The sequence below is a fragment of the Malaclemys terrapin genome, chromosome 4 (genome assembly GCF_027887155.1).
Source record: "Malaclemys terrapin pileata isolate rMalTer1 chromosome 4, rMalTer1.hap1, whole genome shotgun sequence".
Taxonomy (NCBI): domain Eukaryota; kingdom Metazoa; phylum Chordata; order Testudines; family Emydidae; genus Malaclemys; species Malaclemys terrapin.
The window spans coordinates 107,249,921-107,267,148 of NC_071508.1; the positions used below are offsets into that span (position 1 = coordinate 107,249,921).

The 17,228-nt window shown below is 41.3% G+C and overlaps 1 protein-coding gene across 2 annotated transcripts; it reads left to right on the forward strand.

Moving 5' to 3' along the window:
• Window positions 1-662: 662 nt before the first annotated feature.
• PSMA6 (proteasome 20S subunit alpha 6) lies at window positions 663-16,194 on the forward strand. 2 transcript variants are annotated; one of them, XM_054027677.1, is made up of 7 exons: window positions 663-845; window positions 7,339-7,433; window positions 9,086-9,167; window positions 9,494-9,649; window positions 11,499-11,677; window positions 14,998-15,092; window positions 15,989-16,194. In XM_054027677.1, exons 3-7 carry the CDS (start codon window positions 9,152-9,154, stop codon window positions 16,044-16,046), a joined length of 504 nt encoding a protein of 167 aa, XP_053883652.1. In that variant the 5' UTR covers window positions 663-845; window positions 7,339-7,433; window positions 9,086-9,151; the 3' UTR covers window positions 16,047-16,194. The 2 variants fall into 2 exon arrangements, with proteins under 2 accessions (XP_053883652.1, XP_053883651.1); XM_054027676.1 differs by having other exon boundaries at window positions 687-849.
• The last annotated feature ends 1,034 nt before the right edge of the window (window positions 16,195-17,228 follow it).

Sequence of the window (17,228 nt, forward strand, 5' to 3'; positions counted from 1 at the left end):
ATCTCCTGAGTCTGAGGACAGCTGGATTTATTGGCCCTCAGTTTTCCAGACAGCCTTGCCCATGTGAACACGGATGTCCCATGCCTCACTGGTGAATTACATTATTAAACTTTTAAATATTGCAACTTCCAAGCCAATGGGAGCATTGCCAATGTGGGACTGGTGGCAATGCTCCCACACCCAGGACAGGCTAGGTTAGGTTGTGGTGGCAGCCCAGTTTCCCCGCTGGCAAAAGGGGATGATGCTGGCCACCTCCAGTCCTAATAGGGCCACCACCAAAGGGTGCAGCCCTCCCCAGGCCGCCCTGTTCGCTAGGGGCAGGTGCAAAGGTCACAGCGACTCCCCTGTCTGAGCAGGCGAGCGCCAGCACCCCCTCGGAAAGAGGACAGCAGAGCGCCTGCGCAGTGAAGGGGCGCTAATTGCCGTTTTGTTTGCATGCTCAGTATCAAGGCACCTCACGCTCCTGCGTCTGCGCAGTAGGCGGGGGTTTGTAGCTGAATGGGGGGAGGGGAGGCGAGGCTGTTGATTACACGCATGCGCAGAGGAGGGGGCGCGTGCTGTCGCAGCGTGTCGCGACTATACGCGAGCTAGCGGCTCCTCGGTCCCGGCGGAGCGATGGTGTGTTATTTGCGCCTGCGCGGAGGAGCACGTGTTTGCGTGTCCCGGAAGCACTCCCTGTCCCAGAGCGGCTCCCAGACTCAGGCTGGTGGGAACGGGCCTTGCACGCTGCGTTACCGGCCGCTTCCCTGCGCCGCTGCCGCCTTCCCCCCACCATGTCCCGGGGCTCCAGCGCCGGCTTCGACCGCCACATCACTATCTTCTCCCCCGAGGGCCGCCTCTACCAAGTAGGTGAGTGTCCGGCCTGGCAGCCGCCGAACTGCCCCGTCATGGTGCAGGCCGGGCCCACCCCGCTCCGGGGCGCCTGTGCGGGTTGCTCCAGGGGCGCTCGGGTCTGATGCTGCCGAGATTGGGGTGGCGCTGCCGCCGTTTGCCGGGACAGCGTCCCAGCGCGGACTGCACCGTCATGGGGGGCGGGAGCTCAGCACGCCTCCCCCCACAAACGCTTCTGGGGCGCGGAGGCTGCAACGCGCCCATGAGATGCCCAGACGCACAGCTCGCGGGGGAGCGTAACCGGCCCGGCAGGGTCGCCCCCATCATCTTCTTTCCCTAGCGCGGGGGCAGCGGCTCCGCAAAATCCACCCCCACCCCAGCGAAGTCCTCTCCGCACCGTGGGGGGGATTGTAAAACACCCTGCTTCAGAAATCCATCCCCGGGTGAGAGTCTCCTCTTCTCTCGGTCCCCAACCCGGGATGAATAAAATTATAAGGCCCAATCTAGGTTATACGGTGCCCATCACCATGATGTCAGGGTACCTACAGTGTCCCTATTTTAGGAGACAGATTTGAAAGGGCGGCGTTGTGTACATGAGAATATGCCACCAGTTTAATTTGAAGTGTGTTTTTAAACAGATTTACTTAAACCAGTGCAGAAACATGTTGGGGCTTCTCAACACTACTTTAGTACAAATAAAGCAATTATGTGATTATCAAATTCGTTGTAAAGAGGTTTTTTGAAATTATATCCTCTCCATAGTCACCAGCATAATCATATCTGCAGAAAACTTGTTGAAAATGGTTTACTGGCTATATAGATTATTCTTTTTGTACAAATAGGCCTAGATGTTCTGTGTGTTAATGGAGCAAGAGTTTAATGCCTTTGGAAAAGTATGTATTCAAATTCAAATGTATTAAAATTGACTAAGGTGTGCCTATGTTATAAGGCACTATTTGATGCCAAGGGCCAGATTTTCAAGGGGGCCTTAGCCTAGCCTTTGAGCTTGCATGCCATTAGATATGCAAATATGTGCATGCATGCTCAGTGTGCTGTCATTTGGCCTACATGGGTGATAGAACTTACATGTGCACTAGTGTGGGCAGGTAATAGGGCATGAAAATGCACATGCAGATCTTTGTAAACACAAAGTTGAGCAGCACAAAGAGAGGTGATTGAAAATTTGGCTACAAATGTCAGTTTAGTTCTTGTATAGTGCTGTACATTTTAAATGTGCTATACAAAGATTAACTGATAAATGCACCCTTACGCCTTAGTCCAGCGATTCTCAACCTGTTTACCATTGTGGGCTGCACATGCAGCTCTCTGTGTTATGTGGGCCTCAGTCACACTATGTATGCTATCTATATGGCCCTGAGATTGTCACATGGGCTGCAGTTGTGTTGATTGGGCCGCAAGCAGCCCGCGGTGGAGAACCCATTGCCTTAGTCAAATGCAGCAGTTACTCCCCTGGTTATCCAACCCAAGCTGGTGTTGAAAATAGTTGTCCCACTAGAGTAATGGGAATCAACAATGTTTAAGGCCTGGTCTACACTAAAATATTAGGTTGACCCAGCTATGTCGCTCGAGTGTGTGAAAAATCCGCACCTGAGTGGCGTAGTTAAGCCAACCTAACCCTCCCAGCGTAGATAGCGCTAGGTTCATGGAAGAATTCGTCTGTTGACCTAGCTACTTGGTGAGGTGGATTACCTACACTAATGGGAGAACCCTGCCTGTTGATGTAGGTAGGGTCTACATTGAAGCGCTACAGTGGTCCAGCTGTAGCATTTCAGGTGTAGACTAAGTGTAGTATAGGGAGCGCAAGAGTAGTAATGGGGGTTCCTGCATTCTGAAGGTACCATTGATGCTAAAAGCAAGTGTATGATAAATTTGTTTTGATTTTATGTAATACGTGTAGTGTGGTGTTAATGTATATGTTTTTACAAACAAATATGTATGTAAACACTTAAAATATTTATGAATCAATTAAACTGTGCTATGGAGCCATCATTGAGAATCATAGGAAACACAGCTTTATCACATTTGTTAGAACAAAACCATTTAGTTTGATTAATATTGAATATTTTTGGGAATGCATTTCAAGTTTGTCACAAGTGCTTTTTTTATTTAAAAAAATAAAATGTAATCACATTTTTAAAAAGCCTCCAGAAGTACTGTTAGAAAAGGGATGGATCACTTGATAAGTTCCCCTGTTCTATTTACTCCCTCTGAAGCATCTGGCACCAGCCTCTGTTGGAAGACAGGATACTGGGTTAGATGGACCATTGGTCTGACTCAGTATGGCCATTCTTATGTTAAATTTAGTCATGAACTCTCTGATTATAAATGGTACAAAAGAACACATCTTAATGTAGGGAACAATCTGCATCAGGCATTTGGACATCCCCTTGGTAACTTAATAATTGGTCTTGTCTCCAATTTGATTTTCTCTTGCTCTTTGATGTCCTAGTACAGTTTTTCCACTGATGATGCCACTGCCATACTTGTATAATTATTTGCCATTTGAATATTAGCATACAGGGGACTTTTTTTTAGTTTGTGCTGCATGTCATTAGGGTGTCATAGAATCATAGAAATGTAAAGGTGGAAAGGACCTCAAGAGGTCATCTCATCCAGCCCCCTGCACTGATCAGGACCAACTTTACCTAGCCTAGACCATCACTGGCAGGTGTTTGTTTAACCTGTTCTTAAAAACCTCCAATGATGGGAATTCCACAACTCCCTTGGAAGCCTATTTCAATGCTTAATTATCCTTATAGTTAGTTAATATCTAAATCTCCCTTGCTGTAGATTAAGCTGATCTTTGAAGGTGAGACAAGAAGCAGATATGGAGAATAATCAGTTGCCATCTTTTTTAATAATAGCTCTTAACATATTTGAAGACTGTCTTCAGGTCCCCCCAAAGTTGTCTTTTCTCAAGGTTTTTAAACCTCTTATCTTTTTTGTTGCTCTCCTCTGGACTTGCCCTAATTTGTTCACATCTTTCCTAAAGTATGCAGTCCAGAACTGGACACAGTACTTCAGCTGAGGCCTTACCAGTGCCAACTAGATCAGGAGAATTACCTCCTGTGTCTTGCATGCAACATTCCTGTTACTACAGCCCAGAATCTTAGCTTGTTTCAAAACTGGGATCACATTGTTGACACTCATTCAATTTGTGATCCGCTATAAACCCCCAGATCCTCTTCAGCAGTACTACTGCCTAAACCAGTTATTCCCCATTCTGTATTTGTGCATTTGATTTTTCCTTCCTAAGTGTAGAACTTTGCACTTATCTTTACTGAATTTTATCATGTTGATTTCAGACCGTTTCTCAAAATTGTCAAGGTCATTTTAAATTCTAATGCTGTCCTCCAAAGTGCTTGCAATCCCTCCCATCTTGGGGTCATCTGTAAACTTTATAAGCATACTCTCTACTCCATTAACCAAGTCATTAATGAAATTATTGAATAGTACTGGACCCAGGGCAGACCGCTGTGGGACCCCACTAGATAACGTTCCCCCAGTTTTACAGCAAACCATTGATAACTATTCTTTGTGCAGTTTTTCAATCAGTTGTGTGCCCACATTATCGTAATTTTAATCTGGACCACATTTCCCTAGTTTGCTTATGAGAATGTCATGTGGGACTGTGTCAAAAACCTTACTACAATTAAGATGTATCATATCTCCGGCTTCTCCACTAGGCCAGTAAACCTGTCAAAGAAGGAAATTAGGTTGGTTTGACATGATTTGTAATCTATGATGACTATTACTTTAAACCCTGTTCTCCAAATGCATATAAATTGATTGTTTAATAATTTGTTCCAGTATCTTTCCAGGTATTGAAGTTAGGTTGACTGGTCTATAATTCCCATAAAGTAATCAAAATAAAATGAGAATTTAGCATTCTAGGTTTGCTAGGTGATTACCTGAAGTAGTTGGGGGGAGGGAATTGGCTCCAAAGTAATAGAATGTGACTTGGATACTCAGAAATAATATTTTTAATTAATCAGTTTTCAGGTTGACTCTTCACTTACTTGGATGGCCCATGAATGTTTGTTAGTTCCAAATGCTTGTGTTGGCTGCCATACCAATGAAAAAACATAAACCACTGATTCGTGTAATGGTAGACTGTCCAGATACTGTACTTTTCATTCTAACAGTGTTCTCAGTTGTGCATTATCTTACTAGCAAACTTCTTATGTATTGGGGAGAGATTGGGCAGTCTCTGGAATTCCTTGCCAAGTCAAGAGGATTTTCTCCACTATATAGCACATACATAATTATTTCCTGCAGTTATTACCATTTCTCTTCCTCACCTCACTTTCTCGACCTTCCACAGTCCCCATCTCTCCAGTTACAGACCTGGATTAGATGGGAGTGCTATTCTTAGGATCTAACTGTTACAGCACCTTCACTGGCTTGAAGGGTGGTGGTTGTGTGTGTTTATGCTTCTGCAATATTCCTAACCTCTTGCCATCCAGGGAACCAGAAACTTGGGAATTGAACATGGCAGTGCAAAGCTCTTTCACTCACTTGCCATACCCAAGTTAGTCAAATGCTGAATCCCATTGGGTTAGAGAAAGAACTGTGGTTCTGCATAATTACAAAATACTATTGCAGTATAATAACTGAATTGGGACAATCTGATTTGAAAATAAGAAAACTGTTTTAGATTTAGGATATAGATTTAACATGGGGACAAACGAATCAATATGTGTAGTACAGAATGGCTTTTTTTCCTCCCACTTAATCCCTTATAAATTCAAATTGCTTAATATAATTATTCAAAAGATACTTTAGTTTGCTAAATTAAATGTTGAAAACAATTGGGTACCACATAGAATGTGACTGTGTGTGCTATATGGAAGAGCTGACTTCAGGAAGAACTTTCTTTTACTTCCCAAAGCTGAGAAACTTGCTGCTGAAATGATGCATGGAAGCGTGGAGAAGGCAACAGTTCTTTTCATAAGCACCCCTTGTTGCTGTTAACTTGCCTCCGAGTACTGGCATTTCCTTGTCTTCTATTGTCAGCCTTAGAAAGGGGAGATTTCTTTCAAGTAGAATTTGTTGCATAGGTGTGTTTCAAAATGTCCCCTTTTCTCATTGTTGTGAAGTTCTGCATGCTGTGCAGAGCCTGCTGCAGTTTGAATACATATGCACAGTACCACTGAAATGCTGAAGGATGAAAGAGCCTGTATAGATGTCAAATACTATTGCAATACAATTACTTAATTGGGACAAGTTAAATTGCAAAAAAGGCTTTCTTCGGATGTCTCCCTGGAAACTGAGGTAGAGCAATTTATAATGAATACTTAATCAGAACATTATTAGCATAAATTTTGTTTACTAGTTACAAATTTAGCTAGTGCCAACAGTTAAGTGGTTGATAAGTAGGTGTTATGTAAATATGAATTTATAAGCTCTCATCTTTTAATATGCAAGTTACCAAATAAAAATCACGGGGAACTTGCTTGTTCTTAGGTGCTTGGGAGGGCATAATAAACAGCAGCATGGTTTAAGAGATGGAGCCAAATAATTCTAGATAATTGAATTTACAACTTGAGTTGTCGGTTTCTTCTAGGTAAGTATAAATAAAATAAATAATAAAATTCCTTTTGGGGGATTAAAGTCATTAATGCAGTGTTAAGATCCAGAATCCAGAAAATGTTGAGGTACTGCTGAAAGCTCAACCTTGATTTCTGGGCCCCTTGTGATTTTCTTGTTATATAGTCTCTGACACAAATTGTTTCCATTGATTAAGTGCGGTGTATGTAATATAATAAACAGGAATTGCTTATTCGTTCTTACAGTAAATTACAGTACAGGCTTGAGTTTTGATTTAATGTTAAGTCTTAATTAATATCTAATCCAGTGGCTTTAAAATTATAACCATTTTACTCACTGCAAGTGGAAAGGTTTTTTTATTCAGTTTTTTACATAGGTTCCAGGTTAATGTTTTAACATTGGGCCATTTCAATCAACCACTGAACTGCTTTTTCTCTAATTGGCTTGTTTTGCAGATCTTGTTGAGATTTAAAAATCAAGCCAAGCATAAGTACTTGGCACTGTAGTGTAGCTTACTATATGTAAGGTTTATAAGAAACTGTATTTTATATGCTATATTTAACATAACTTTACCACCTTCAATAAGTTAAGGTTGAACTTTCAAACTTAAATCTGTATTTCCTGACTTGACTGCCTGATTATTTTTTTTAATTGAACCTTTATGTTGCTTGCCTGCTCTCTGGCAGGGACACAGAATTTCATGTTTCAAATTTTAAAAGGGAGAGCAACACCAATGTCTAATACTGTTCAGCACTCTAATTGAACAGAGGAGAGTCAAACTCAGTATTTTTGTCCATTGGGACAAGCTATTGCAAACAAGAGAACTCAATCCCCAGTGGGATATGTTTGTGTGGGGTGGGCTTGCAGGCTCTGCCCCAAACATATTAGTGGCAATGGTACAAGTATTTCTGATTATTTTTATATCTATCTTTCTAGAATATGCTTTTAAGGCTATAAACCAGGGTGGCCTTACATCAGTTGCTGTTCGTGGGAAAGATTGTGCAGTAATTGTAACACAGAAGAAAGTACCTGTAAGTAAAACAAACACAAACCTATTTTTGGAATGTGAATAGTAAATTTAGTGAAATTATCAGCCGTGTGTCTGTGAATTAAACCCATGGTTTTCAAACTGCGAGTCACAACCCAGTACTGAGTTGCGAAATGTAAGGTACTGGGTCGCGGTGGCTCTTGTCAGCACTGCCGATCGGTCCGTTAAAAGTCCCGTGGGCAGTGCTGCCCGGCTAAGGCAGGCTAGTCCCTACCTCTTCTGACACTGCGCTGTGCCCCGGAAGCCGGGGGCCATAGAGCTCCGCGCACTGCCCCGAGCACCAGCTCCACACTCTCTTTAGCCGGGAACCAGCCAGTGGGAGCTGAGGAGGGTGGTGACTACGAGCCGGACCTGCTGCTGGCCACTTTCGGGGTGCAGTGCGGTCTGCGGTGCCATGACAGGCAGTAAGCCTGCCTTAGCTGCACCGCTGACTGGGAGCCACCTGAGGTAAGCCCGCACCCCAATCCTGCACTCCAACACCCTGCCCCAGCCCTGAGCCCCTTCCTGCACCCCAGCCCTGAGCCCCTTCCTGCACCCCAGCCCCTCATTCCCGGCCCCAGCCCAGAGCCCTGACCCCCTCCTTTACCCCAACCTCCGGCCCCAGTTCCATTGGGTCACAGGCATTAACTATTTTCTTCAACTGGGTCACCAGAAAAAAAGTTTGAAAACCACTGAATTAAACAGTACCTGTTTGCCATTGTGCCTGCCCTGACTTGCCTCCCCTTTGCTGCTCACGTGTCTTCTCAGCACCCCAACTCCACACCACTTAATTTCATTATTGCAAAGCCCTGGACCACCTGAGAATACATCTGTCTTGAGGTGTGGGACTGTTTACCTGTGCATTTTTCCCAGTCCTACTCTTCTGAAACCTTACCTGTAAAACACTGTATCAGTGGTACAGAGAGCAAGACTTCAGTAACTGTCTGTCAGCACATTGGATGGAGTGACACAGTGATGTTGAGGAAGAGAAGCCAGCAAGATGAGAAGAGTTTAACTCCTAATTTGAAGAGCAGGAAACAAACTAGGGGTTCCTAAATATTTGTATAGGGATCCTCAGAATTGTCCTGGGGAAGAGGATTTCATCTTCCTCCATTTCCCCTCAGTGACTAATCTTTGACGAATGTTGGGCGGTGTCCCCTTCTTCCTTTGCTACCTGTTTGACTGATCACTGGAATATAGTAGTAGAAATTCTTCCCACGTTTCTGCAGAACAGGATACTAGGGACTTATAATGGAAGTTCAGCGACTCTTTGCAAATGCAGTGTTATGTTGGAACTTCCCCCTTTTCCATGCTGATAGTAGATAATGGAGTGCTTGGAAGACAGTTTCCACCTTAATTTTCTGATTTCTGCCTCTTGTTGGCCTGAGGGAAGGTCTACACTTAAAATGCTGCATTGATACAGTTGCACCACTTAAGTGAAGACGCTCCTACACTGACAGGAGAAGCTTTCCCGTCAACATAGCACTGTTTGCATGGGGAGGTTACTGTCGGTATAATTGTGTTGCTCGGGGTGGGGGGGATGTTTTTCCCCTGTAGTGTAGACCTGGCCTCAGTGATCTGGTATTAATATGTCTTTTATATGTGGGTAAAGGACTATTGTTTCTTTTAAATTATTTCAGTATTTTTGTCCATTAGGACAAGTTATTGGATTCCAGCACAGTGACTCATTTATTCAGAATTACTGAAACTATTGGATGTGTAATGACAGGAATGACAGGTAATTAATTTACCTTCTGTTTAAATATCCAGATTTTCTAAATACTTTTTTCTTTTGTTACTTCATTTCATTTCATGTTATGTTGATGTTTGCAAACTCCTGTAATCCAAAACTGGAGATGAGGTTTAAGAGATTTGCTATTTACAAACTGACAATTAGTTTAAATTTAGCACATCAGGATCTTCCAGAATGGAGATCAGATTAGTGCTATCAACAGCATATCCAGCAATGCAATGTGATGTGTTTTCAAGAACTTTGTCTAAACATTTTTTTAGTGGAAGTAATGCTTACTTTAGTGGGAGTAAATATTTTGTCTTTTATATTAGCTGACAGCAGGTCTCAGGTTCAGAGAGCCCGCTATGAGGCTGCTAACTGGAAATACAAGTACGGCTATGAGATCCCAGTGGATATGCTGTGTAAAAGGATTGCAGATATTTCTCAGGTCTACACACAAAATGCTGAAATGAGGCCTCTTGGTTGCTGTAAGTATACTAAAGTGTACCAAATGGATAAATCTAACAGATACAGGTTTTATTTTTTTAAATTAAACGTATGGGAACAAATTCTAACCAACTTTTCTAGATATGGGCATAATATAAAGAGTAGTGGTGACTAATGGTTAAAACAGGGGTGTTGGAGTCTGGACTGTGGGATTATATTGCTGTTTCTGCTATTGACTTACCATATGAACTCAGGCAAACCTGAGTCAATTTTTCTTGTGTAATAGTAGGTGTTATGAGTAGAACTGGTTAGGTTTCCTCAGAAAGTGTCTAATTTAATCAAAAAATGCTGATGAAGGAGGCAAAACGTTTTGGGAAACCTGCCTGCTTTCCTAGTGGGCTGCTTGCAGTCTGGATCCTAGGGTCCATAGCTCCGGAGTAGCCCTGCCTTCAGGAACCATGAAGTATCTGACTCCCTCACATGGAGCAGGGAGCCTAGCAGCCCTTGGGACTTCTAGGCTCCCAGCTGTGCGGCAGGGAGGGCACCAGAGCACGGAGCCTAGAAGCCCTGAGAGTCTTGCTGTAAGCGTAGCCCCATCAGGCCAGGGCTTCCAGTTTCCCTGCTTGGACCCACCTCACCTGTAGCTGAGGTTGGGATTCCAACTCCAGAGCAGGGAGCCTGGAAGCCTAGAGAACCTCAGCTCCAGCAGGGACTCTAAGGGGTTCTAGGATCCCTTCCACAGAGCTTGGAAGTCCTGGGACTGGCTTTAAGGTTCTGCAGCTCTGGGGTAGCCCCAACATGCAGACTTCCCTGGGGCCAGGGACAGCCCACAGGTGAGCTGCAGCAGAGCTGCAGACACTGGGAGCACAAGCAGCAGCTCAATTAAGTTGACATTCTTGTCAGTTTCACAAATTTTATACGGAAACACCATCTTTTGGTGTTTCTGAAAAATTTCTTGGTTTTGCTGGGAAATTTGGTTTCATTTCAATGCGAAACGACCCCAATTTAAAAAACCTGAAAATTAGTGTAGATCAAAAATACAAGTTTCAACCAGCTCTATTTATGGTGCTTAATCTGTTCAGAGTGTTCCAAAGTTTTAATTTACTGTTTTAAAATTGCATACTGAATGTAAATCTCAACTTAGCATCTGTTTATTACTTGTACATGTGTAAAATTAGTAGTTCAAAGATCTTATCTATGAAATTAAATAGAAATGCAATGTAATGCAGTGTGAGGCAATATTGTAAAGTTAAAATGGCAGTCAAAAATGTACTTAACTTGACTATGCAACGCATTTGTAAAACTTCCTATTTTTTTCAGGTTAAATGTATGCTTAATGTATGACATTCTACAATAAGTAGCACAGGATGTGCACTGCAGCTGATTTTACCTTGTTACTGGCAGCGTAACTTTTGTATTACCCTGACCTTGTGGCTCTGTTGCAAAGTCAACACTGCATTACATTTTCTACATTTAATGAATGGTTTGCTTTGTGTGAGATAAAAATCTGGTTTGGTCTAAAATGAGGTACATACTTGGAAATGAGGCACAATTGAGAGGTATAGAGGTATGCCTTGCATCTGAAGAAGTGAGGTTCTTACCCACGAAAGCTTATGCTCCCAATACTTCTGTTAGTCTTAAAGGTGCCACAGGACCCTCGGTTGCTTTTTACAGATTCAGACTAACACGGCTACTCCTCTGATAATTGAGAGGTACGTCACCTTAGTGATAAAGGGGAAACATGAACCTCAGAATAATGGGACTAGGTCCAAAAAGGTATTTAACTGTGCACTGTCCCAGTTCATACTAGAGGAGAGTCTACGTTCTAAAAGTCAGAATCCCCAATCACATGACACTTTGGTTATATAATTTTTTTTTTTTTTTAAAAAGGCATGATACTGATTGGTATTGATGAAGAACATGGCCCTCAGGTATACAAGTGTGATCCTGCAGGTTACTATTGTGGGTTCAAGGCCACAGCTGCAGGGGTCAAACAAACAGAGTCAACCAGCTTTCTTGAAAAGAAAGTGAAGAAGAAATATGACTGGACGTTTGAACAGACAGTAGAGGTAAGCCAGTAGGGGAAAATCAAACTGAGCCAAAAGTGCTCCACTACCTGTAGTACTTGTGTAAAGGGTTATGATGCAAAGAAGTATTGTGTTTCCTCCTTTGTTATGGTGCCCAATGTCACTGCCATAGTAAGCAGCCGTTTTCACTAGGAAGTAATTTTGAAAGTGCTTAAATAGTGGTAACCAAACTGTTTGCCTGTGCTTGTGCTATGCATTTTTGGTATCAGTGTTTCATAAGGCTGTTCATATGCCCAAATGGGGTAATGGCACTAGTGGGACATCTTATTCTGTGTATCGAAAATTCCTTGTAAAACACACAAGTCACATACACATTGACATTACTTGCTACCATTTGCCCTCCAATATCTATGTATAGTATGCTTTGCCTTAAGGATTTTCTTAATGTTGTCATTGTTTAGTTGTTGGTTGTGTAATATTTTCCTCCTTGTAAACTGACAAAAGTAGTGAAATGTTGTTGTTTTGTTCCACCTACAAGTTCTTTTGAATATAGACAGGCCGTTTTTTCTTTTAAAAATAGGATTCTTATATTGGCACAAACTGAACTAAAGTCATTTATTTGGTTATCAAATTTCAATACTCCTAGCCTGTTACTGCAGAGTCACTATTGCCATTTTAAGTATGTTGGTTGTTCAGGACCCTGCATTGTGGAAGCCAGAAAATCCTGCCACCTCAGTTTGTAGTTGTCATCTTGGATTTGCTCTCTGAAGAGCAAGTCACTGAAGATGGTTTTAAAGGCTTTTAAACCAACCTGCATGCTAGAAAGCACTTTAAAATAGGAAGTTACTGTAGCACCAGTGCTGACAGTTGGTGTTGTGATAAGTGCACATGCTTTTTGCAGCAGCAACACTAGAATCATCTTGGTCAAGGATGCATCCCCTCTAATGCATATGTATATCCATAGGGCTATGAGTAGAAGCCTTGATAGGAAGATACTGACTTCCTGATCCTCCATATTTGGCCTGTTAGAGGGGCAAGGTACTAAAAGTGCAGTTGTGCCAGAGATTATAGTGCTGTTTTCAGCGAGGGAAGTGGTGAGTTTACTCTGCATTTTAGGGCAGACTTTAAAATTACTTTCTGTAAATCAGGTGGGTGTCGGGGGGGTTCCAGTTGTATTTTTCTTTCCTCTGAAACTGACCACAAAACAAGTAGCTCCTAAAAATAAATTATGGAAGCTAGTATGTCCCCATTGAGCATCAATCCCACTACACTCTAATCTCTTGTGCATTGGTACTATTTATCCTGCTTTTCCACTGGAGGAAAGATGAAGGGCCAGGAAATCACCCTGATCCTAGCACTAGCTCTGCAGTGCGTGGCTGGGTATAGAAATGCACTGTCCTATGATACTCCATTCAGCAATTGTATGCCCGTTATTGCATATGTGTACATGCAGTAAGTATAAAGCCAGCTATTATGGAAATTATCATTCAAGACACAGCCTTAAAATGTAAACTACTTATAAAATAAGCCAACACACTCTCTTGTGTTTGATAATTTTCCTTACTGTTTCAGCTAAACATAGGAGATTTGAGTTTAAACAATCCTTTTCTATTTCTCCTGTCTCATCTTGTTCTTAAGTCATAATGCTGATCTTGTGATACACCAAACACTGCAGTCACATAAACTGTAATAACCTTAAAATAAAATTGACTCCATTGCAGGGATCAACAGGAGATGCATGTTTAGAAATGGAATTGAGAGGTTTTTAGCTAATGTTTGGGTTTTTCTTCAAGTCTGCACTACTGTGTGAGCTTTTGAAAAGCTTTGTTAGCATTAGAACATGTTCACACATTGCTTATATTCAGTTATAAATTACAGCCTTATAGGGACAATTAAGCAGTCATAATTTTAACACCCAAAATTATTAGAGCTGAAATCTGGGGTTTTCAAAAGAGCCTTAAGGGTGCTAGGCACTCAAATCTTATTCAATTTCAATGTGACATGAATAACTAATTCCCTCAGACTCCTTTGAATATCCCATCCAAAATAGTTGTCTCAGAAATAAAATTTATTCTTTTTCCATTGTTTCCTGGCATCTTGTATATCACTCACATTGGGCAATTGATTGAGGCTATTCCTAGTCAGTTTCATATCTGTTTTTAATGCACAACACTGCAGTGTTTTGGAAGCAAATGCTTGAAATGAATGTTTAAATACAAATGAGTTCCAATCAATTCATAGAAACACTTCTATTGGTGGCTTTTTTTTTTTTTTTTAAAGGTTGTGTAAAAATATCTTCACAAACCTATATTTTGGGCCTATGTTCACCCTATTAAGTGTTCCTTTTAAAATTTGAGTCAGCCATGATAAATGACTCTGCTGAGCAAAACCAAGAAACCTGATGGCATCTTCATGCTTTCCCAGGATCCTTGTGAAAGGCTGTATGTGTTTGATTAAAAAGATTTTTTCATAATCTGGCTTCTACTGGACCCTGCATTGAAGGCATAATTCTAGCACGTCAGTTCAGTGTTTCAGAAATTATTGCATTTCTATTTATTTTTCAATTTAAGTAACGAGGAAGATGCCTATCCAAGGCTCTCATCACCCTAATGCACCATTAACAATTCAATTAAATATCAGCAACATTAAAATCAATTCAGCCAGCTAGCGACCTACAAAAGATCTTTTCTGTCCCTTCATCATTATGAAAAGATATAATTGCAATGTTGAGGCTGACTTCAGTGCAGGATTAAGTATGGAAAGAGAAGTTGAGAGAGAACTTGTAACACATACCTTGGATAATTAGTAAAAACAGAAAAGGTAATAATCATGGTTAAGTGCAGTATTTCTTAAATCCCCAATATGAGGGCATGTTATAAAAAAGAATAACACAAAATAGTAACTGCACAAGTGACTTGTGTATCTGTTTGAAAAGCATGGTGGTGATTCCATGTCCTTAAAACAAAAAAACAAAAAAACCCCACACCCATAACCACCAAGGTAAAACTGGCTTGTAGATGTCTAGATTGTTTTGGGTTTTTCTTTTTTTGGTGGTAAATGTGTTCTATTTTCAACTCAAATCAAAAGATTTTAACCTTTGCATGGTAAACAACTTGTTGGATTTTCTTATCAGGAAATTCCAAGATACACTGATTATTAAGGATATCCTTATCTTGTATGTTGTTTGCCAGGGTGAAGAGAGAGACCTGAATTTTGCTACAGGAGCAATTTATATTTGAAAATGTGGGAGTATGTGGGGGAGAGAGGGAGTGATTTAACTTGAAATTGAAAGATGGGTAGGTCTTGACAATATTTTGAGTGCTCTTTTTTCAGTATTTATCTTTTATCTAACTTACTTTTAGACAGGAATAACTTGCCTGTCTACTGTTCTGTCCATTGATTTCAAACCTTCAGAACTAGAAGTTGGAGTAGTTACAGTTGAAAACCCTAAATTCAGGTAAGTTAAATGACTGCAAAAAAACATTGGGGGGGGGAGGGAATCACTTGCCATTTTCTAAAAATTTGGGGTGGGGGAGAGTTTGGGGACATCCTTTCAGATCACTCTTTGCAGTTGGGAACTGTGGCCCTACTTTAGTCTCTGACTAGACAGGAAGACTTTAAAAAAAAAAAATTATATAACATGTTTTTAACCTGTGCAAGCATGGTATAACATCAGTTTTTGGGATTTCCTAACTTGAATGCTCCTTAATGCAACATTAAGGGTGAAATAATGCTGGCTTTTTGCACTTCATACATTTTCAGAAAACTAAATGCAAGTTAGCTCAATGTTAAATGGCACAGAAGATTAAATAAATAAAAAAATAAAAAATTCCCTCCTAACAGGGCACCTACTGCCATGCTCCCCTTTTGCCGCTGCCATTCAAGGGCCCATGCTAGGGCTCTGCCCTTGTATTCCCGGACAGTGGGTGTGTATGCTGGGGGAGGAGGGACTTCCATAATCTGGTCATAGCCATCCTTTCAGGAAAAGAGGACCACAAAATTTGAATCCCCTTTGGAATAATCGTCCTACTGATTACTTTGGACCACTCTTATTTTTTTTCCCCACCCCAGTACATCATGGTAGCTACCTCATCAGCTTTGCAAGGGTATTACTAGTGACCTGTTCTGTCCCTCCACTGTCCCCATTGCTTGCCAGGACCCTAGACTCTCCTGTTGTTTTTTCAAAAATAATCAGCATGGCTCATTCATTGCTGTAGCAATTATTTTAAATGGACAAAAGATGCAGCTGTACTACTTACATTTATTTGTGGGGACACTAAAGATGGAAGATGGTGGATTAAGGAGAAGAATAAACAAAACTATTTCCAGAATTCTCTTTTTCCCCCCCTTTAGGATCCTTACAGAAGCGGAGATTGATACGCACCTTGTAGCTCTAGCAGAGAGAGATTAACTAGTTGTCCTAGTCGCATTGACTGTGCTTCTGGCCAGGATGTTTGGTAAAAAGAAAACACTTATTAATGGCTCTGGATTATGGGTTGAAAATGGAATGCTATATGGTGTATTTTACTCTGTCCAAATAAAACAGAGGTTTTTGAAAATGTTTGGTGTCTGCTTTAATTGCCATACTTCGTTTAAAACAAGCTTGTTTTTTCAGTGCTGTGAAAACATAATTCAAAATATTTGATAGCATGGAACACTTCTGCAGTAATTTGCCTCTTGCCTAATGGGTTCTTGAAGGAAAATGTGGTAATGAACTGATTCCCTAGGTTTGGCATGACTAACTTTTTGTGTCACTATTAACCCAAAATGCTGCCCATGCTCATTTGGGATTGTTATGCTTAGTTCTGATAATATGTCTTGTAATGTTTCTGTAGTGCCATTCACTACAAACCTCAGTCTGGCTCCTTAGAGGAAGAATATTCTTTTTTCCCTAAACAGTGCCTTAGGGCAGGACTTTGCCTTTCTGTTCCTTGCTGCTGCTCTGATTTTTACTACAGATGCAGTTAGACTGGTGCCCACAAAGCCTGCTTCAAAACAGGAAGGTAGGAGGCAGTGTTAGAAAATGCCAGACTTGATCTAATTTAAAAAAATAAAAAATTCCAAAGGACTTTTAATATAAAATCAAGGGTTTACTGCTGCTAAATCCTTCAGAATTTAAAGTGCTCAGTGTGGCTTGAAAAAAGATGAGACCTATTCTTTAAAACCATAACATCCCCTGCCCCTTCTCTCCCCCATTCTATATGACTGACTTTACCTGTTCATTAATCATGATCAGTGTTGCATGTGAGCTGTGAAGAGGAAAGACATTTACTACAATCATTTCTTTTATAAGGTATCACCGTGTTGTCTCTGTAGACTACCTGATTCAAGGTCATGGTTTTGTGTGGAGCAGAGCAACTACCTTGCTGTGCTTTGTTGGAAGTCAGGCCATTGAGACCGACCCAGCTATTGGTTAACCACATTCAGATGGTAAATGAAATGACAAGGCTTTACTTTTCCAGTAAGCATTCTGGCTACAATTAGGTTCTTTTAGAAGGTATGTGTTAGAGGAAGAGCAGGGGAACCCAGGGGTGGATTGAGTAGATGGGCTTCTTTATTGCCGTACTTGTTCCCCTCAACCCAATTGTCGAGT